The 23,665-nt window shown below is 35.3% G+C and overlaps 1 protein-coding gene across 2 annotated transcripts in view; it reads right to left on the bottom strand.

Annotated features, from left to right (window-relative positions):
* The window catches only part of CADM2 (cell adhesion molecule 2), a 1,116,362-nt gene that overhangs the window by 322,133 nt on the left and 770,564 nt on the right, over positions 1–23,665 (bottom strand). For both annotated transcript variants that reach the window (XM_030939707.1, XM_030939705.1), the window contains one exon: positions 14,654–14,680. In XM_030939707.1, the coding sequence (XP_030795567.1) occupies positions 14,654–14,680 (27 nt within the window). The remainder of the gene's footprint in view (positions 1–14,653; positions 14,681–23,665) is intronic.

The following is a 23,665-nucleotide window of genomic DNA, read 5'->3' as shown; positions in this document are numbered from 1 at the left end:
GAATACATAACTCAAATGGGTGGAGTAACAAGTACATTGATTTTTAAATCTCAGTTTGAATAATATAGGTGGTAGTGGAAAAGATATGGAATTTTCCATAAGTGAGACAACTTTTTTTTGAGACAGTCTTGCCTGTCGCCCAGGCTGGAGTGCAATGGCACGATCTCGGCTCACTGCAACCTCTGCCTCCCGGGTTCAGGTGATTCTCCTGCATCAGCCTCTTGAGTAGCTGGGATTACAGGCATGCACCACCATGCCAGGCTAATTTTTGTATTTTTAGTAGAGATGGGGTTTCACCATGTTGGCCAGGATGGTCTGGAACTCCTGACCTCGTGATCTGCCTGCCTCGACCCCTCAAAGTGCTGGGATTACAGGCATGAGCCACCATGCCAGACCCGGACAATTTTTTATTTGGCAACTGAATAACAAGTCACTCTATTTTGTTTTTCTCCTGAGGGGAAATAAATCATCGAAGACAGGAGTAAGTGACTTCGCACTAATGCACTTTCCAATTATTTGGAGAAGTTTCCAAAATATAAACAGGGCAGCTATTGGCTGAAATTAGATCTCTTTATGCTGAAATAGAAGATGATATCTAAACATCTCAGATGCTCAGGTAAAATGGTTGAAGAATTTTAACCTCTTCTTTGCCTGTAGTTCTATTAATTCCTTTAGACCTGAACAAATCTCATTGTGTGATTCAATTTAATTATGTTAACTGCTACTATGTATCTCAGTAAATTGATGTTTCAGTGGCACTTGGAAACATAAAAGTGCCTGTTCATTTGGAGGAGAATTCTTGTCCTGAACTAGAATTACCTGTGCTTATTTGGACTATTCCGGATAAAGCTGCTAGATCAGGTGAGTATAGAACCAAGATCTAAATGAAGATAATACAACTTAAGAGTGAGCATATACATTAATATCAGATGTGAGAATTAATCACAGTCGGAAAGCTACAGAGCTGCTACAGTGAGTCAGAAGAAGCTGACTCCAAGTACATCGAGGTAAGTTGTGTGGGCAGATTCCTCGTGCAGAAAAAGAGCAATTAATTGAAGGGAGCCAGCTGATGCTTAGGCATTTGAAACTCTTAAATATCAATGTGAATTCTTATGTAATTTTAAAACCTGCAGGATCTGGTGGTAAACTGCATAGATAAAAAAAGAAAAGAGAGAGAGAGAGAGAGCATGATTATGGCTTCATATTCTTTATAGTTGCAAGAAAAGAAAAAAGAAGCAAAAAAGAGGGAGAATAAACAAGATAGTGCAAATAATAATGATAAATACCAACATAGAGCAAAAATTAAGGCCTTCCAAATAACAAACCTAAAGAATAATAAATTAGATTGAAATAGTGGTCACATAAGCAACTCTTTGGAATTAGTATTGACAAGTATGAATCATTTGACCTCCACAGTGCCAGGAAGAGTTCATTATCTTTATTACTGAAGCTACTGCACCCAGTGCTATTACAGGGCTCACTGGAATAAGGCATACAGATAGGGCATACAATCGGTTTACCTGTGGAAGACTATAACATTCTGTAAGATCAAAGGAGTAGCAATAGTACACTCCGTGTACAGATATCAAAAAGACACAGACTTGTTTACCAAATTCCTTAGAAAACAAAACGTGACCCACTTGATCATGCATTCCAACTGGATTCAAACGAGAATGGTTCTGTCATTCATTTCCTTTGATTTCATTTGTTTCACCCTGACATTAACTGCATGTGGCTACTTTTAACGTAATACTGTTACTCATAACAGATCTCTCTCTAAGTAAAACTGATTAAGCTGAATCCAGTTGCAAGAATAAGAATTAAATCTTTCATCTCCCGTTTGCACTTTGCATATTACTTTAAATAGCTGGAAAAAAAAGTAATTGTTTTGAATGCAGACTTCGGCATCACTATCACGGGCTTTGATAATAAGAATTATCAAATTCTGAATTATCAAATTCTGAAGAATTATCAAATATCTGAAATCGATTTTAAAATTGTTAATTTCTTGACATGCTTTTTTTGTTTTTAAAGTTACCAACAATAGCTTATGTTATATGAGATAGCTGATATATTTTCTGATATTTAAATGATGATTTAAATTTTGTCTATTTTCAGTGCTTCCTCACCTGTAACTATAAATGCTTTGATATTTAAAACTAAAATACTTTTTATTATCTTTCAAAATAAGAACACCCTTTCACATTGTGTTCCTTATAATTTATGCAACTTTAATTTTATATGAATTTTTAATCATGGTATTGTCATCTTATTCATTTCTCAGCAACATTATTATTCCCCTTAAGTTACTTTTTCCTCCTCTCTAATTATTCAGGGTTAATTCTGAATTTCTCATTTATGTTTTCATGAATGATCGATGGAGCTAAGACAGTTATATAATTTTGAAAGAAAACAGATCCTGATGAATTTGTTTAAACTTTAATAACATAGAATGTATCTAAATGTATTCATCTCTATCAGTTTTATAAGTTATAAAGATAATATAATTGACGTCTAAAACTTAATGTTCAGACTCTAATCTACTTTGAAACATTACTTACAAGATGACAGTTACCTTTAAGGCTACAGAGAACTTTTGAACAACAAAGTAGCATGACTCTATTCTGTCAAAACTTACTTGGGTACGGAAATCAGTGTAAGTCAAAGTTAATAATAGAATATACAAACTGATGATGCGAACTTCCTTTCCGTTATGTTTTAGGAAGCCAACGATAAATGTCATAATGTAAGGCAAAATGGTGATGTTTATTTTCCTGGGGTAATTTTTTGTGAAAATCATATGTAGTCTTTTCAAATTAATTTTTAAACATATATTCATGTTTGGTGATATATATACTTTATTTTAAATCATTGAGATTTATATATCTGTTAAGTTTTGAAATCGATTTTAAAATATAAAATACATATTACAACTACTTTGGACTAGGGTCTTACACATAAACTCAACAAATATTTGGGCAATGAATAGATGAATAATTAAATGTGAATGAGTTATTGTGTCACTAAATGCAGTTCTAGTTGCTCCATTTTAAAATAGAACAAATAAAGATGATAAGAAATGCTCTTTTAGTATATCTCTATCCCTTACTATGCTGTGGGTTGTTTAAGAAATCTCCTGAAAATGACTAAGACTTTTTAAAACTTGCATTCCCTTAACCTGTCCGTCCGTTATATTTAAAAATAAAAAAGGCAGAAAAAGAAAGAGAGATATGGTGAGTTATGATGATTGAAATACTGATAAAAGAAACACTCATTAAACACATATTTTGCTCTAATAAATATAAAGTCAAATTATCATGCTGAAATGACCTACTGGCCATGCCACCTGTTGTGCTAGATGCATTAAATAACATTTGAGTGTGAAAAATCCCAAAGCATTTGTTAACACTTCCCAAAAGGCTTGTAAAGAGTTTGAAAACCTATCTTTTATCTAAGCTACATTTTACCTAAATCTAAATTAATCCCTCAGTTTTATAAGGAAAAAATATTTCATGCATGAAAAGTGATGTGTTATTTGCTGACAGTCAGAATTCAGGTCTTTAATAAATCAAATATCAGATTACATAGGAGCATCTATCTCTATTTCTAAGGGAAGCTGTATCTAATATGCACAGATATTTGCTATTTCCTAGTTTCCATTTGAATATGCTATCACAGTCCTATGCCATCGTGAATGTATGTCATTGGGATTCTCAGACTCTGGGGAAGCAGCCAAGAGATTTGACTGTCTTTCCCGAGATAACTTCCGGCTGAGGTGGAAGGTAATGACTTCATGAACTATTTGGTGATTATTCAGGCCAAATAGCATTCCTGCCTTGTCTCTAGACAGCATGCTTATTAAGTGGACTCAGTGCCCATCAGATGATTATCCCATCTTAGAGAAAACAGATTACATGGGAACATTTTGAAATCCTGTTCTGCTGGTAGTTTTTGCTTGGCCAAGATGGGAAGACACATAAAGAGTGAGTTAAATTAGGCCGGGCGCGGTGGCTCACGCCTGTAATCCCAGCACTTTGGGAGGCTGAGCTGGGCGGATCACGAGGTCAGGAGATTGAGACCATCCTGGCTAATACAGTGAAACCCCGTCTCTCCTAAAAATACAAAAAACTTAGCTGTGCGTGGTGGCGTACGCCTGTAGACCCAGCTACTTGGGAGGCTGAGGCAGGAGAATGGCGTGAACCAGGGAGATGGAGGTTGCAGTGAGCTGAGATGGCACCATTGCACTCCAGCCTGGGTGACAAAGCAAGACCCCGTCTCAAAAAAAAAAAAAAAAAAAAAAAAAGAGTGAGTTAAATGAATGACTCTTTCAAAGTTTAGGCCAGATACATTGTTGCTGCTTGGATGTCATTAAAATAACCTTGTATTGCACTATAGTCAAGAATCAAATGTACAAGTAACTTTTCATCTGCCCTGTTCAGAATAGAAACAACTAGAATATACAATTCAGGTGTGCAGTTTTGACATGAGCTTTGGCATGTCATTCTTGACAAGCTATTTTTAATATACAGTTTCCTCCCACCTAAATTGTTTATATGTATGAAATTTTCAATTAAGAGAATCCATAATATAGACAAGAACTACTTTAGGTAAAGAAGACCTTATCTTCTTATATTATTCCAGTAATAAAATTTGTCGTTTTCCCTTTGCTTTCACTTGCCTTACACAGTACACCATAAATGTATTTTCCTGTTAACCCTGACACGAGGACAAGGTCAGGACTGTCTGCTTGTTGGTCTTCAGTATTGATGACAATGAAGAGAAATGAAGAATAACAAAATGTTTTAAATAATTTACAAATATTTAAGGGCACCTACTTAATTCAAGTTCAGTTAATTTTTTCTGACTGCTAACTGTTTCAACTGTATTCTTGAAAGGAATTTCTATTCTTGTGAATCCGCCAGTTTCTCTCTGACATTACCACTGACCACTCTGGGCCAATCTACCATCATTTCTCCCTGGACTATTGTAAATTTCCAGGCAATTCACCTTTTCTCTTTGTCATCTATAGTAGTCTCAACTAACTTGTTTTTTCATGAGCAGTCAGTGATCTTTTTCAAAGCATGAATGTAAGAATATTCCACCACCCCTATCACTACCTCTATTCCCTTTTAAAACCACTTATTGGCTTCCCATTGTTTTTAGAATAAGAACAAAACAAACAAGCAAAAAGTAATAATTTAAAAAAATAAAACAGAAAAAAGAAAACCCTGTAACTTTCACGGCACTGCATGGGCTGCCTATCTATCCTCTCTAATTTTAACCCTGGTTCCCTTTGATGTTCTCCAGAAACTCTTTTGGCTGTCTTTTAGTCCCCTGCTGACATTTCCTTGACTTGGGCAGTTCTTCCCTCTGTTTGTTGCCCAGTTAATTCTCACAAGTTATTCAGCTTTTTTCTGACCATCATTTTCTCCAAGAAATCTTCCTAGCCTTCTTTCACTAAGGTGAATTTCCCTGTAGTTGAATCTTATTGTACCATTGTTTCACAATAGCCAATTTCTTCTGGTGATTATATGATTAATTTCTATATCATATAGTAATTGGCAATTACCAAGGTTACCACTGCTTGTTTCCACATTGGTAAATCCATTTGTATCTATCACGACTTATCAAGAGCATTTGCCCCAGCTGAACACCACTTCCTTTGTAAATACATTTTCTTCCGTTTTATTTATTTTTTTATTTTCTTCTTTTTCTCTGACTCTCACCATCTGATTGATCTCTTTAAGGTTGGAGTATGTGAGAGCTCAAGTCCTAACATTTTTGCTTTCTTCTCTAGCTACACTCATGCATTTGATGAGCTCATTCAGTCTCATGTTTTTATTGACTGTCCACATGGTTTCCAGGTAGTTTATCAAAAGTGTAGAACTTTCTTCTAAATTTCACATTTATTAACCCCACTGTTACTTACCATCTTCACATGAATGTCTAATAGGTCTCTTCAATTTCCACGATGAAAACTGAGCTCTCATTATTTTGTTGTGCTCCTCCAGTCTTTTCAATCTTGTAAATGTAACTTTGTCCTTCCAGTTTTCAAGTAAAGCCAAACACAAAAAAACAAACAAAACATCTACAGTCCATCCTCTATATCATGTCCTACTTCCAGTCAGCAAATTCTACTAGACATAACTTTACCTCCAGTGCTATGATTCTCATCCTATTATACTCATTTTTTTCCCCTGGATTCTTGGAAAAGCATCCAAAAAAAACTCTCATGGCAGTCTTTTTTCACCAGAGCAACCAAATTGATCCTGTTAAAACTAAGCCAGTGCACATTTCTCTTCTGCTCAGACTTCCTATGGCTCTCTACTTCACTTGAAGGATATCAAAAATCCTTACATGACCGGTGTCTCCTTCCCTCTATGACCCTTTCTCTAACATGTTGTGCCAGGCTCGTGCTTTTCTATTCTTACAGGGCTGTTGAATATCCCTTAAATACATTAGGCCACTTCCTGCCTTAAGGCCTCTGTCTTTGCTGTTTCCTCTTCTTGGATTGTTTCCATTGATATGACTTGCTCCCTCACCCTCAATTTTCTGTTCAGATGTTCACTTTTCTTGGTCTGCCAACTCAAAATTAGAACCACTCTCTTCTCTCCTCTGCCTAAGTATTCCTATCTCATTTTTCCACTTTATTCTTCGTAATGGCCACTACATTGTAATATACGACAGTATGCAACTTTTTTTCTTAAACTGATAAATTTCCAGGAGTCCCTGGAAATTTTGGATAAATAAATGAATTATTTTATATATATGTGTGTTATATATTATATGTATGTTATATACGTATGTATCTTATATGTGCTATATATATTATATATATGCGTGTGTGTGTGTGTGTGTGTAGGTGTCAAATAATATATATATAATCTCCATTGTATCTTGTCATAGTGCTACATGTAAATGTTTGTGTATCTCCAAAATAGACCACGGTGGGGATAAGGCAGGATTCGTATACAGTCTCCCCCGCATTGAGAGTGCCATGTGTTCTCATTTGGAAATGTATCTTAGGAATTATATAGGATATTATGTGACGTCTCCTATTTGTGCATTGAATTTCCTGACCATGAGCATATATAGTGATAACCATTATATATCAGGATAAGTTAATTTTTTTTCCATTAAAATATATAACCATAATTCCATCAAATTTGAAATATAATGAATTACATTTATTTTTAGTGTAACTTAACTTTTAGTCTTGTAGTATTATTTGAAAAATGCCCCACTAACTGCTACACATTGATCATTGTGTTTCTCCTTATTACAGACTTTTTTCTGTTTCAAAACCTGTAAGAAGCCACAAATCTTAGGAATTTAATTACAGACTTTCTAAACCCCCACACAGCAGCTGTGGAATAAGCAAATACCAATTTTATTAGCATAATAGAATGACATGAACCAACTGAATGAATTGAGTCCCAGAAGATCTTGCCTTTCAGATGAGATGTGTTTAGACAGAATAAAAAAAGTATTATAATGATTTATTTATGGTAGAAATGAGGATATAAACTTAAAGTAGCAATGCTTAAACTACTTTCTAATTGATATACAAAATTGAGCCTTGTTTTCATGACAAATAAGTTATATTTATCCACATGTGCACAGTGAAGCTCAAACCTATTTTTGCATTTCAAGAAAAAAAGAGAGATGGAGAAAATGCACCTCCATTAAATCAATCAGAAATAATATTATTTTAGACTTGCAAGTGGAATATATAATGCTCTCTTTCCTTTGTGACCCAGACTAGTTTGTACTTTGCACCATAAAAGGGGACAGTTATATAACAGAAAGTAATGATACTCCACAGAGCAAATGCATGTCAATATCCCTATACAGTGAGAAATAAAAAACAGAAACCACATTGAATGAAGCTGCACGTTAGAAACAACTAAAATTACTTATATTTTGACCCACTGGGTCATCTTACAATAAAATTTTTATGAACACACTTCTTACCCCTGTTTGTTTCCTCTGAGTTCAGCGCTTCGCATTAGCTGTGCCTGAAGCTTTTCTAGAACCTTACTCATCTTATTGACAAACTAATTACCTTCTCACGTTCCCAAGAGGGAGTAAGTGAGGTTAACATAAGGTAAGTGAATGACAGACCTAGAAGAAGGAGAGTTTTAAAAGAATGAGAAATGCCAGATTTACCTGGGGAATATTTTTCTGGCCGGTGGACACAACTAAGCTGGTCCAGTGTATTTGCTCCGGCTAGCTACTCATCAGGCTACATTATCCCTACTCCCAACTCTACTCCTATCTGGGTGGGTGGTAGCTATGTAAAGCCTTTAAATGAATGAGATTCAGGTGAGTCGTAATACTGATTAATCTGATCTCTTTAGAGGATTTAATAGATTAGAAGCTTGAATTCTGAGGTAGTATGTCTGGCTTAGAATTTTTGCCTTGCCTCTTACTCATTTTGTGAACTTACATTTCTTAGCTCTGCTTCATTTTCCACATTTGGAAAATGAGGATAATCAGAGTACCTATCTCAGAGGGGTTTGGATGGATTGAAAGAGAAAACACCTGTGAGTGCTTAGCACAATGCCTCACACATGGGAACATTTAAGAACGATTGGCTGTTACAATTATCATTGTTATTTACTTTTTTAAAGTTAGAAAAAAGCTGCAGTAATATATCTTCATAAACATTATTGCACTATTGTACGTAGCAATGTCTTCAGCAATTTTCTTAGAGAAGTGAGATGAACTAGGAGGTAGATTTAGAAGGCAATCTTCCTAAAGGTACTAGCTCCGGGTCTTCCACCTGAATCCCTCAGTGAAATATGTGTTACAGAAATATAATATGCTTTTAAATTCCCTTCTATATGTCTAATGCCCAACACATATTTCCTTAGATCAGTCTTGTACAGAACAAGCATAAACTTAAATAATTGTCTCCTGATTCATTATTTTTGATGAAGATTTTGTAGCTGGTATGCAATAATTTAAATAGTTTCTTGCACTTTTTTTTTTTTTTTTTTGAGACAGAGTCCCTCTGTCACCCAGGCTGGTGTGCAATGGTGCAATTTTGGCTCACTACAAACTCTGCCTCCCAGGTTCAAGTGATTCTCCTGCCTCAGCCTCTGGAGTAGCTGGGAGTAAAGGTGCATGCCATGCCCAGCAATTTTTTTTTTTTTTTTTTTTTTTGGTATTTTGGTATTTTCATGTTGGCCAGCCCAGTCTTGAACTCATGACCTCAGTTGATCCACCCGCCTCAGCCTCCAAAACTGCTGGGATTACAGGCATGAGCCATCGCACCCGTCCCACTTTTAAAATTAAAATCTAAAAATAGCTTTAAAAAAAGGAGTGAAGCCATCTTTTCAAAATAAATTATAGTATGGCCTCATTACTCAATTTCTTCACTGATAATAAAAGCAGGATATTTTTACATTTTAGGTATTATATAAGCCTCTCTTTGTCATAATTTTCTCAAATATTTTGTTTCACTTTCGGTTGGAATTATTTAATAATATCATTTATGCGCTTTGTTTTTTAATATTTAAAGGTGAAGAAAGAAAAACACATCTTATACTATATGTGTTTATTTTAGTCTTATAGTGAATATAAACATATGAATGCCATTATAAAGAGGAAATACAGTGAAATTTGTAGAAAGGGTTTAGTTTTGGGACTTACCTTGGACTACATGTTTTTGTGTTTGTTCATTTTTCCCGCAGATATAATTTAAATTGTGATAATAATAACAATAATAGGTACAATTTACTAAGTGCTCACTGTGTGCCATTCCCTAGGTCAATCCTTTTTCTGTGTGCTTTATCCGATAAAATTGTCACAACAACTGAATGTTGTGTGAACTTTAATGAAAATTCGTCCAGTTGCTCAAATCTAGCGAGTTACAAAACCAAGATTGAACCTATTCCTGTCTGACTACAAAATGTAACTCTTAATATATAAGAAAGACTATGTGATACAAATTAAAATATAGGCACTTGACTTAAGATAAAATCTCAAAATAGTTTGAAGCAATGTCTCAACTTCAACCTCTTACATGCCTTTCAATTCACCTCCAAAAATTATTGTATGATGGGTGGCCTGGGATTTCAAATGTCATATTTTGGTGTTATAGCAGATTTATAATATTCTCACATGAATAAATCATTTATGTGATAATATTATGTATGACTATTACTTAATAAACCTAGCAAATTGAAATACTGATTCTCCTTTGAACCACATATATCTCAATTTAGATAGCTAAGGGCTCTGCATTATCTTAATTCTTAAGCAAAGTCAGAATAATTATGTTAATTTTTATTTGAGCACTGAATAATGATTACATGATTGTTGAGATTTAAGACATTCACTTTGAAAATAGTATCTAAAAGCTGGCATTCTAGAAATAGCATAAAACTATAGTTGCCAAATTTTGAATAAAAATAAAGCCCCCAAATCAGGATTAAAGACTAAAAATATTTTTTTCTCGGTTAAAGCTATTTAAAATATTGTAACATTTTGGAACAATCATTAAGATATATTTAACCTATTTTTATAAATGCATAACAGAGTGAAATAAAATTATTTTATACAAATAAATTTTAAGACTACTTTAAAGTACCTTTCTCCTCTCAGTGGCATTGATGGTCTTGTTAAAATTCAGCATGATATACAAATGTAGGATAGATTTGTATATCAAATGCAGCATGTTGAGAATTGAATCAGGAGACAAATCAGAAACCATTTCAGGCAAGCTCTGAGAAATGAGATTTTTTGTTTTATTATTATAATTATTATTATTTTTAGACGGAGTCTCCCTCTGTTACCCAGGCTGGAGTGCAGTGGCGGAATCTCAGCTCACTACAGGCTCTGCCTTCCTGGGTCAAGAGATTCTCCTGCTTCAGCCTCCTGAGTAGCTGGGATTACAGGGGCTTGTCACCACACCTGCCTAATTTTTGTATTTTTAGTAGAGATGGGGTTTCACCATGTTGGCCAGGCTGATCTCGAATTTCTGACCCCAAGTGATTCACCCACCTTGGCCTCCCAAAGTGCTAGGATTACAGGCATGAGCCACTGCACTCAACAAGGAATGAGAGATTCAAAGAATTATGATCCATGCAAAAGACATGCAAGAAAAAATTAGGACAATTTGATAATTGATTGGATGTGAAGGCCATTAAGAAAGAGAAGTTAAAGATTTTCAAATCTTTTAAACTTAGAAAACTGGACTGATATTGGTGTCTTGAGAACATATAGTAATCCCAGAGGGTTCTTAGTTATAAAATAAGTAAATAAATAAGAATATCAGTTTCTAATATTAAAGTGGAAATATTCAGCAGGGTGATGAAAATATCAGACAAAAGCTTAGTAGTAAAATCAAGTTCAGAAAAGTATAACAAAATCAATGAAAAAAACTCTCAGGAAGAAAACATTTATATTATTTCTCTTTTGATTCTAAGCAAGAGAAACCTATCAAGAATTTTTTATTAAAAGACACCTGTGTCATAGATCCAAAGCGTAAAGATAAAATAGAGTCTTCGCAATATGTTAGAACAAAAGGCTTGTGCACCAGTACTCCCTCAATCTCTCACTCTTCATATAGTCCTCCTTCCTTCTTGTGGCATTTCTCAAGCTTAATTCATTTTATTAAATCCACATACAAAATTTATGCGTGAAGAGTAACAGAGCTGATCAACCATTTCTGCTTCTTTGTCTGAGCTCCTTGACTTTTCCCTCTCTCTCTACCCCTTTCCCAGTTCTAAGTTTTCTGAGAAGCAACTTGACTGGGTCATGTATGTTCCTCTGGACAGACAACAATAGTGAGAGTGGTTGGTGGCAGGTACACAATTATCTTGAAAATGGCCCCATTCTTTATTTTGTAAGAAGTGAAGTTTATCTCTCAAAGGCAGTGTGGAAAGCTGAACTACAATAGTTGATCTTTTCACGAATCAAAGACAACCTGAATAAAATCTATATTTCAGAACAAGATATAAATGGAGAAAGAAAGAGGCAAAGAGAAGTTTTAAAAAATGAAGTATGTACAGTGCCACTGAAACCAAAGGAAATGTGAAATCAAAAGAAATAATATATGTTCATCAGGAGAAAAAAATAGCAATATGAAGATTGAGAAACCACCATTGGATTTGGCCATTGGAGAATAATCAGTGATCTTCAGAGTAACATTTTCTACAGAAATAAGTAAAGAGCTAGTTGCTACATTATTTGATAAAATTCAGACATATTTATGCTACTGCCCTCCTATACTGGTATAGTAACTCACTTTTGAAAAAAGAAGGGGTAATTTCCTATGCTATTACTAATAATGACTGATTCTCAATGAACTCTGTTTTAACCTAAATACCCACAAACTGTTGTCTTAAGAGTGTTTAACAATCTTACTAGGAAATAGATGTAAAATTGACCAGTGTATGGTTTCTGGAAATGAAATCGTTACTCCTTACAAAAAATCAGAACACATTCCTGTCTCCAATATTCCAGAAACTTTCCACATTTGCATGATTCCATAAGGATAGATAAATGAGATACAATCCTCTCTAAAATTTCTCCCAGTTCCCTGGTAAGCACTTTTTCTGGGCCAGGAGAAATGAACTATTCTGAAGCAACCATCTGCTCTTATATTATCTTGGGTTTTATTTTCCTCTTATCCACACTTTTTTTTTTTTTCTATTTGAAGACCATTTGCCTTCATATAGAAATTGGACCAAAAAATCACTGAGTAATTCTTTCTATCATCTCTACATAATATACATCTTTCTTCAGCAATGGTTAGAAATAAAATTTCAGCTCCCACTTGAGGCATAATTCATTTTTGAAAGTGTCATTGCTTGCCTTGTAGATGCAAAATTAGAAGCATGGGGAAAACTATGGGCCAAGACCCCTGCAGGCTAGTATACAAGTAGAAAGAAGAGAGTCAAATAAAATGGCTAAGTGTGGAACACTAGGGATGGAAGTGTGGAAGGTACTAAATTGGATACAGAAATACGCCTGCATTATAAAATTCTAGCCAGCTTGAGTCCTGAAATGACTTGAGAGATACCTGTAATATAATTTATGACCATAATCCTCCAATGATGAAGTGGCTTTTCCATATTTAATACTTAGCAGCCTGCATATTATAATTCAAATTATTTTCCATTGTTTTGGAGAGTAATTGATTACTAGAGGTTTTATGTGATCATATACTGTAATGACTCATAATCACTCCATTGTCTATTGCATCATCTTCAAATTCATTTTTCTCCACTTTCTTATAAAAGTGCAAGGTTTCATTCAAAAGATTTTCTCGCTACACTAGACTGTATTCATTCCTGTTTGCAGACCTTTAGTTAGCCTTTCTAATTCTTTTTTAAAATATACTACTTTTTTTCTGTGTACAGCCTATCCATCCTTCAAGAGCCATTTCAAGCTCCACCTCCTACGTAAAGTGGTCTCTGACACTTCCAGTGCTGATATGCATCTCCCCTGGTTCCCTTTACACTCATATGCTGTACCCTAGAGCTGATACAATGTGCAGAGTTTTTAATTCCTCATTCCTAAAACTACACTTCTAATCCTTTTGTTATATAAACATACTGTGCTTATACATTTATAGATATGTATTCATTATCAAATAATTTCTGAATTGCTGTGAATATATTTATTTTGTTCACAGCCAGACAGAAAATTACCATGGCAAGGATTGGCTGATTTTCCACTACATTTACTGGAACAGGAAACAAGGCTAGGTAAACTATAAGAAAGGTAACAATAAATTTGCCATCTCCTCCTTTACATATTTCGTATTCTATAAGCAAATACATTGCTATGACAATATTACTTGCATAATAAAGGCTTGACCTTATAAATAGGGAGCAGTTAACACTTCAAAGATCAGCATATGCCATAGTATTAAAACTAGCTATAAAACTAGAACCTGGAACCAAAAGAGAAAAAAATGTTTTTTTGCTATTGAAGAAGCAAAAGCAAAAAAGATTTTTAAGTATGTAGACTGCTCTAAACAGAATGAAATTGAAATACATAAATGATAGGTCTATGATACAGCATCATACATATATTTGAATTTTTCAAATTCATAAAAACTAGGACATATGGAGCCAAAAGCCTTTTTCCTTATGTTCAGCATTGGACATGTGCATCCTTTATCATGAAAATGCATTTTTAAGTTTCTAGCAAAGTCAAACTTAATGCAACTACAAATGAAAAAAAATCATAAATAGAAATCGATAGCTTATAATATTCAGTTTTTAGAAGATTAAATTTTATTTTCACCTAATTCTGTAAAAGCATGCTCAATTTTGAGACTTTCCATCAGTTTTATTGTATGCCGTATTTTATCCAATTCTCAATTTTATCAAGGAAACTAAGGTCCACATGCAAAATGTTAGTGCAAAAAAAGCACTTTATTCCACTTTGAAATGCTTAGGAATAAAGTGGAGAGTGAAACAAGAAAACAAGCTCGCAAACAACCATGCAAACATGTCTCAGAAACTGGATAACTGAAATAACTGATATTTGTATTTGTAGGAATTTAGGAACAATATCTATACACCGAAATAGCATTATCACCAACAGAACTGGTTCTATCATTTAAGAGAACTTAGAAGACTGAGCAGAAAAATGAATGATGATGAGTCATGCACAATAAACAGGAGCTCACCTTTAACTTTATTCTTTGAAGCAGCCGCTGGTACCAAGGAAAGGTTGCACAAGAAGAGAACAAACATATTAGATATTAGACAGATTCTCTAACTAGTAAGAAAGCAGAGATGTTATTGCTATTAAAGTCTAAGGAGTACATTTGTGATTACATGATCAACAGCCTAAGAAAGAAAATGACAATTGTTACATTTCATTACTGTTATGATTAAGATCCTTGAGTAAGAAAAAGTAAGAGCAGACAGGAGCCATGTACTACACATTCCAAACATTTCAAGTCATCATATTCCTTTAATGGAATTTATACCTTCTTTAAGTTCTTCTTAACTCTAAATTGTATTTAGTAAGCAATTAAAACTATATATAGTTTAAATATACTTAATACTATTTAATAATCAGATTATAACTCCATGATATTTGAATAACTAGAAAAGCAGGCCACTTCCATTATTTGAGTGCTTGCTAAATGCCAGAGGCTGACTTTCCACACATCTACCACTTAATAATGACAATTGTGAGAGTTAAGTTTTGTTGTCCTTGCCTCATAGATGTGGAAACTGGGACTGAGGAAGGTCAAATTACTTGCTGAAGGTGACAAATCTGGAAAGAAGCAAATTTGGGATTTGATTCTGGGTGTATCTGACTCCAGAATCTGTGCTGTAAAATACTACCTTAAGCTATTGGGATTTAAGGAACTGATTCATCCACTAAATTGCAAGCATCAGCTCTACAAAGCCAAATAAAAATTATATGATTCATTAAACTCCAGCTATTTTGGTACTCAGTTGACCAGATAACCATGAGAATAGAAAACTGTGTTACTTTAAATGGCATCATTTCCATTAATCAGTTCAAGTGTAAGCTTATATCTAGGGGTAAACATTGTTTAAAGCAGAAGTAAAGTTAACAAGAAAATTAGAATAGTCCTATAGGACAGTCCCTTACTCAAAGGAAAACTTCTGTTCAAAATACATAATTAGATACCTCTAAATACTTTTGAAGTGATATAGTCTATTTTGACTTACTATTTAAAAATGAAGATTGACAAAAGCAGGGATGTGTTTTGGCTTTCTAAATGATGTGAAGGAGGAAGTAGTCCATCTCCTAATTGGGAAATGCGCAGTCTCTAGTTTCGTGGACTGACCTTTAGTAAAATGTAACATAGATTTTAGATCTAGTAATTATGAACTACACATGAAAACTTCTAATTTCCACTTCCTTCTTTCAAGTTGCCTAGAGCTAAAAAAAATTTCGAAAGTCTGTGTACATACCAGGCTACTTACAGATAATTTTCGTTTTCATCCACAATAATGAAAACTGCCTTACTATTTGCATATATCTTCTACTAGTTTATTTTAAAATGAACATCCTATTTTTAAAATAATAATTTTTTTACCAGACAAAAACATCTTAAGCAAAAGCAAAATTATTTTAGGAAATCTGGATTAAGTCCTTGATCCATTCAAACTCTTTTATTCCACAGTTTTCAAATGGACATAGGCGAAGTAGGCAACTACTTACAATATTATTGTGAAGTTTTTTAAAGTAATTTAAAATTCAAAGTGTAACTATTAGCTGTTCTGTGATCTTTTTACTACTTATGATGCAATAATTCATAAAAGCTAAAGCCCACTAAAATGTTTAATATCAAAACTTAAGTTTTAAAATTGAATTTCATCAATCATCTACATTCCTTTAATGAATGTAATGTTTTGGCTTAGTTGTTTAAGTACAGATTTGATATACATCAAAAATTACAGGTAATAAAGTAAACAACATCCCCTCTTCCTTTCCAATGTCGTCATCTGAGATAATCAATGCCAGCAATTTCTTAATGTTAAAAAATAAAATTTGCAGTTTTTATAAAAACCTAAAAAAAATTGTGTGCATTTTGTTTCCAGAACAAGATTTTACTATACACATTAATTTGCAGTCTGCTTTTCCTACATTTTCCAGGTCAATACATAGAATGCTAACTTATTCATTTTAGTAGTTGCATATTTTTCTATAGTTTATATGAAGTATGGAACTATTTCATATGATCAACAGGTTTGTGGTTTGGGGGCATCTTGTTGTATTTTGGTTTTTTGCTAATAACAGTTTTGCAACACACATCTTTATGGCATATCTCTTACGCACTGTAGTAGTGCTTTATTTCTTCAGGACATAAATTTCCGGGTTGTTTTCATATTTCTACTTAGAAAATCCTGGATAAAGATGAATACTTAAATATTGAAAATGGAAGAGTTGGAAATATTTGGAGAGAAAGTGTGCAAGTGTATTGCATGCTCTAAAATAAGGGGTAACTAGAAAAAGAGAAAAAAAACGAAGAGAGAAAGTAAAGCACAGAATCTACTGTTTCAAACAACTGATACACTACAAATTCTTTATATCTTTAAAACCATAAATTGGTTTATTTAACTTTACCTACTATTTGTTTTTAATGGGATTCCTTGGTAAAATGTTAGTGAATTTTAAGTGAAAATAATTTAAAATTATTTTCCTTTTATTTTTCATTTACTTACAGTTTTTTGTGTATTGTTTTTAAGACTACACAAACCTGAATGAGTTATTTTTAGATTATGATAAAATAATGTTTGTCTCAATTTCAAAGGAAAGATTACAATGCATCAATAAACTGACTTGCTCATTTGAAGAAAAAATTTGCTTCAAACTCAAATTCATCACTTGAAAAATTTTAGCATGAATTCAAGAAAACATGCCAAAACTTTATAAAGGTTCGGAGCAATAATAATTAATTAGCATCTAACATGTAACAGATATAACCAATCTTTTATAAGAAATGATTTTATTATAAATTAGTGAAATAATGATGGACAAAGCAAATCTTTACATTTATCAGTTGATTGGAGATAAGTTATTGACAATTCTCAAACATTGTATGAAGACAGAGGATTTTATTCTTTGATTATTGGGTAGGTACCAACATAGAATAGAAAGAAAAACAAAAGCTCTGCCTGTTTCTGTGTGTGTTCAGGCAGCTAATACTAGACTAGGTTAATACAATTGGGAAGAGGCCAGGCTATCAGGCTTGTTAGCCCAATTATAATTCTCTGCATATTCAATGAAAGAAACCAAGATGACAGGAATACTGTCATGAATGTCATGTTCAATACTTGTAAGACTTTCCATTGTCAGCATAGTCCAATTATAAGTCAATTGTAAAATGCACATTGCATACCACCCCAAGTGACTGAGAATTATCTTAAAAATGCAATTTAACTGTTTAAAGATAAAACAAAAAGAACAGAATTAAAGATACTTTGACCAGAGAAAAATTTTAGATATGACACCATTTTTTGTCTTTATAATAAAAACAGCAAGTTGTTACTATAACACAATTATTCATACTACTGTTTTCAGAGATTGTTAGTTATAATATTAAAATTGTAAATAGTGACAATTATAATATTGATTTCACATAATTACTTTTGTGAAAACATGTACATATATGTGAGGAAAAATCATGTGAATAATAAAATAATTACCATAGCTACTTATGTAGGAATGCAGAAGGGTTAGTGAATGTTAGTCATCATATTAATAAAGTTTATCTGAAAAAACATAAATACAAATAATCATAAAGTACAAATATAATTGACTATGTTACTGTTTTGATTAGTCAGGTTTAAATTAGACACTTGTCTGGCTCTTTGGAAGATGTATCGCTAACTAATATTTTCTCAAAGAATTAGAGACTCTTAAACCACATTTCTTGAAATGGAGATCAGGGACTATTAATAGGGTATGAAGGCATTCTCAGAAGAGATTAGATAAATTTCACCCATCTCAAGACCGATATGACTAGTCACATTTTTGCTATTCTTTTGTTCTTGCTTCTTCTTTTAACATTTACTGTCATAACAAAAGGGTCATATATTTTTAACAGTATTTGCAATATATGGGCAATATAGAGCTTATTGGATTTACTGCTGCCTTTAAAAGTATTTGTTAGAAAGTTATTCATCAATGAAACATTTCATAAATAGTTAGCAAAGACATTACTGGTATTTACGCAGAGAGAGCTAAAGCACTATGGATCTTTGTATTTTAAGATTAGGTAGAATTTTATTGAAATATTTTGATTTGGGCCTTGTGTCTGTTATCCTTCCTCCTAAGCAAAAATGTCTAGATAAGGGACCATTTTTTCTTAAAAGAGGAGGCAACAGATTTAAAGCATAGATTTTTTTAAAGAGACAGTGATTCCTGACATCCATGACTTGGATGGCAGCGGCAGCCCATGTAGAGCAGCCGCTGCCATTGCAACAGTTGCAGAGAGGAGCTACCCACTCCAGGGTCTCCTCTCTGCTAAGAGTAGCAGACATCAGGATAACCAGCTACAGAGAGGAGCTACTCACTCCAGGGCTTCCCCTCTGCTGAGAGCTGTAGACGTCAGGAAGACCAACTGCAGAGAGGAGCTCCTCACTCCAGGGCCTCTTCTTTGCTGAGAGCTGAACACTCTATGTGACAACCTGCCTGCAGACAGGAACTACCCCCTCCAGGGCCTCCTCTGACCTATTGTCACTCAATAACGCTCCTCCTCAACTTGCTCACCCTCCATGTTTCTGCATGTCTCATTCTTCCTGGGTGCAGAACAAGAATTCAGGGCCCAGCAAATGAGGCTAAAAGAGCTGTAACACACACAGGGCTGGGACATGCCCCTTGCTTGCCACATTGTGGGAGAAGACAAGAAAAGAAGAACTGTAGTCCTTTGGGGAGCCAAGACCTGGGAGCACCCCAGGCCAGGGCTGTGGCTCCCTCTTTGGGGCACTGCAGTTCCTAGAGTCTCCAAGCTTCCAGGCACTACCATGTTTCCTGGTGCCAGCTGTGGAAGCTTCTTGTGGTGCACCTGGTCTAGCTGCAGCCTCATGGAGAGCTGGTGCCCATGCTGGCACCTGGAACTGCCCCCACCCAACTGGAGCACCTAGCATGTCTGACTGTGCACAGTGTCTGGATCCCATCTCACTCACACAGCCCTCACCATTCCACACCTCACTCGCCCTTGGCGCTCATGAGACCCAGGCCAGTAGTGTAGTGTGAGCCGAGTGCAGCCTGCCGGGTCAAGTGAGCAAAATGAGCCCAGCAGACCTGAGTAAAACACAGGAAAGGTGCCACTAGCCACAGAAATTTCTGACCAGAAAAATGACACATCAAAGATCCCATAACAACTTCACATTCAGATATATTAGATGTTTCCCTTGTTTCAAATGTATTTGCAGTAAAACAAAACAAACAAAACAAAAGAAAACATTGCCATTGGCAGATGCTGTGCAGTATAAAGTTTTTAGATATGAAAAGTTACCCTTATAGTACACAGTACAAATTATTAAAATGGAAGACAGTGGCATTGCCACTACTTCCCAGAATAAATACAGTGAAAACAATGAGATCAATCATGTAACAAAACTGTGCTTCAGAGAGGAGGAATGCCATTTCTAGACTACAAAGCACTTCAGTGGTGAATTTACAGGAAGAAAAAGAAAACCCACACTTCTGAACATATAGGTTTTAAAACCTACTACGTCAAAATGTAGTAACCATTAGCTATTATATAACATAGTAATGTTAATCAAGAAACCAATTATTTTGATTCCTTTATGATTGAAATAACACTGATTTGAAAAGGGGAAATGAGGCCGGGCGCGGTGGCTCATGCCTGTAATCCCAGCACTTTGGGAGGCCGAGACGGGCGGATCACAAGGTCAGGAGATCGAGACCATAGTGAAACCCCGTCTCTACTAAAAATACAAAAAATTAGCCGGGCGCGGTGGCGGGCGCCTGTAGTCCCAGCTACTCAGGAGGCTGAGGCAGGAGAATGGCGTGAACCCGGGAGGCGGAGCTTGCAGTGAGCCGAGATCGCGCCACTGCACTCCAGCCTGGGCGACAGAGCGAGACTCCGTCTCAAAAAAAAAAAAAAAAAAAAAAGGGGAAATGCTACTACATCTAATTTATCAGATAGTACATTATTACTGTGTTTCAAGACACGGAAATTAAAATATCTGCTGTACAGAGCTAGATAAACACCTACCTTTTCTCTTCTTTTTGTTTTCTTTCTTTAATCATCAAACACAAGGTTAAACACATTTTTTCACTTTTCACATGAAACTTACTAAAATAACATCTTTCTTAACTATCACCGAACACTGTCTAAGTACTAGATTTTCTTTTTTTTCTTTTTCTTTTTTTTTTTTTTTTATTGAGACGGAGTCTCGCTCTGTCACCCAGGCTGGAGTGCAGTGGCCGGATCTCAGCTCACTGCAAGCTCCGCCCCCTGGGTTCACGTCATTCTCCTGCCTCAGCCTCCCAAGTAGCTGGGACTACAGGCGCCGCCACCTCGCCCGGCTAGTTTTTTGTATTTTTAGTAGAGACAGGGTTTCACCATATTAGCCAGGATGGTCTCGATCTCCTGACCTCGTGATCCACCCATCTCGGCCTCCCAAAGTGCTGGGATTACAGGCTTGAGCCACCGCGCCCGGCCTAGTACTAGATTTTCTTCTAAGCTTCATTAGAATTCAAAGACTTGAAAAAGTGTGAATTTAATTTCGTTCACTAGTTTTTGTTTTTTCTTAATGATCACACAAATATCATACTAGGAAAAAAAGTGTAAAAATGGTTTAAAATGTTTTAGAAAGAAACACTTTCTATGGAGTTATACCCAGAGTAGCCAAAGATTGGGCAGATGGAAATAACTCTTAATGGAAACACTCTAGCTACTAAATAAAGAGGAAATAAAAGAATTAGAAAATCACCATTCTGCAATTTTAACAAGTACTTATATTTAGGCAATGATTACCATTCAGGTAATATCAGTAAAAGGGAATCTACCAGATATTATATGTCTCCTCCTGGATGGACACAACACCACATAGGAAGAATTTTTCCAAAATAATGAAACCTGGATAGCACTATGTCTCTACATTGAACTTCCAAAGTCCAACAAATACAGGGGACAAAAAAATAGTCCAATGAGGCCATGAGTAAAATAATGAATGTGAGAAATAACACACAATTTTGCCATTTGCTTCCTTTAGCAAATAAATTTCATGGCAAAAAAAAAAAAAAAAAAAAAAAAAAAACAGAGGAGAACCTAAAAGACACATCAATTAATTACCACGTGTAGACAACTGTGGCTCTTGAGTTGAGCTTTAGATACTTCATAGTGTTAGGAAATTATTGTTAATATTTAGAAAGGATAATAGTATTGTGACTATATTTTTCAAGTCTTGTTTTTACAAAATTAAATGCTTGTGAAAAGCCATTTCATAATAATTTGGGGATGCATTACATGTGGGCGGGAAGCCACCCAGGTGCTAAGGCAAGAGACCGAAGGCACAAACTGTTCCAGTTTAATAAAGAAAATATATACAGTAAGAATAGTAATACTAAAAATAGATTATAGATATGATTATATATGAATATCATTAATTGTTAGTTTGTACCATTACTCGTTGTCCCAATATTATAATAATCTTTGTTCTACAATTATAACCTGGGAAAAACCAGGCCATACAGAGAGATAGGAGCCGAAGGGACACGGTGAGAAGTGACCAGAAGGATGAGCCCTCTGTTACACCAGGACAGGGCCACATGAGGGCTCCTTGGCCTAGCGGTAAGGCCAGCGCCTGGGAAGGTGCCCGTTACTTAGCAGACCGGAAAAGGGAGTCTTCCTTTCTCGGGGGGAGTCAGAGAAGACTCTGCTCCACCAACTCTTATGGGAGACCTGACATCGGTCAGGCCCACCGCAGCCACCCGGAGGCCTGACCGTCCTTCTGTGACGCTGTGTTTCAGCAGTCACGCTCCTGGTCCGCTTTCACGTTCTACCCTGTACACCTGTCTCTGCCTTCTAGATAGCAGTAGCAGAAATAGTGAAAGTATTTCTTTCTCGGAGATCTTTGATCTCTCTGAGAAATACATAGAATAAATAATGACGTAAGCTGTCCTCTCTCTCTCTTTCTCCGCCTGGACTACCAAACAGGGAACGGTCCCCTGTTCAGTGGACACGTGACCTTACCTATCATTGAAGACGACTCACACTCCTTACCCTGCCCTCTTGCCTTGTATACAATAAATAACAGTGCGGCCAGGCATTCGGAGCCACTACTGGTCTCTGCGCCTTGGTGGTCGTGGTCCCCTGGGCCCAGCTGTCTTATGTTCTATCTCTTTGTCTTGTGTCTTTATTTCTACGATCTCTGGTCTCCGCACACAAAGAGAAAAGCTCACAGGCCCTGTAGGGCTGGACCCCACACTATGTTTAGTGCATTTTCTTCCTATTTTTATATGTGTTTGAAATTTTTGATAGTAAAAAACGGTTAAAATGTTTTATATATTTAAATAAAACTTGAATGTTTTTCTGTTTTAGGTGCAGTTGATCAGGGAGCAATATAGATTTGAACTGCATGAGCCCACTTGCATGCAGATTTTCTCCTGCCTCTGCCATCCCTGAGACAGATTAGCCAATCCCTTCTTTTCCTCCTCCTGTTCAGCATAATCAACGTGAACAGGATGAGGAGTTAGATCCTTATAATGATCCACCCCCACTTAATGAAGAGTAAATATATTTTGTCCTCCTTATGATTCTCTTACTAACATTTTCCAATCTCTAGCTTACTTTAAGAATGCACTATATGATACATATATAAAATATGTGTGTGAATTCACACTTTATGTTGTCAATAAGGCTTCCAGTCAACAGCAGGCTATTAGTAGTTAAGTTATGGGGAGTTAGGAGTTATCCTTGAATTTTTGACTGCACTGGGGAGTCAGTGGCCCTAACTCCCATGTTGTTCAAGGGTAAACTCTATTACAATTTCTGAACACATCTTTTCCTATGATTTAATATGATCGTGTATATAAAACAGTGCAGTGTTTGCTACCTATTGATAATTGCATAGAATAAGGTCAATTTATCATATGTGTAAACTACTTACAGTATGTGCAACACAAGCAAGCAAAATGAAAGTAATTTTGGCTATGAAATTCTTTCTTAAGAACA

The sequence above is a fragment of the Rhinopithecus roxellana genome, chromosome 1, assembly GCF_007565055.1.
Source record: "Rhinopithecus roxellana isolate Shanxi Qingling chromosome 1, ASM756505v1, whole genome shotgun sequence".
Classification (NCBI taxonomy): domain Eukaryota; kingdom Metazoa; phylum Chordata; class Mammalia; order Primates; family Cercopithecidae; genus Rhinopithecus; species Rhinopithecus roxellana.
The sequence above is the reverse complement of the archived record's forward strand: the minus strand, read 5'-3'. Positions and strand labels throughout refer to the sequence as shown.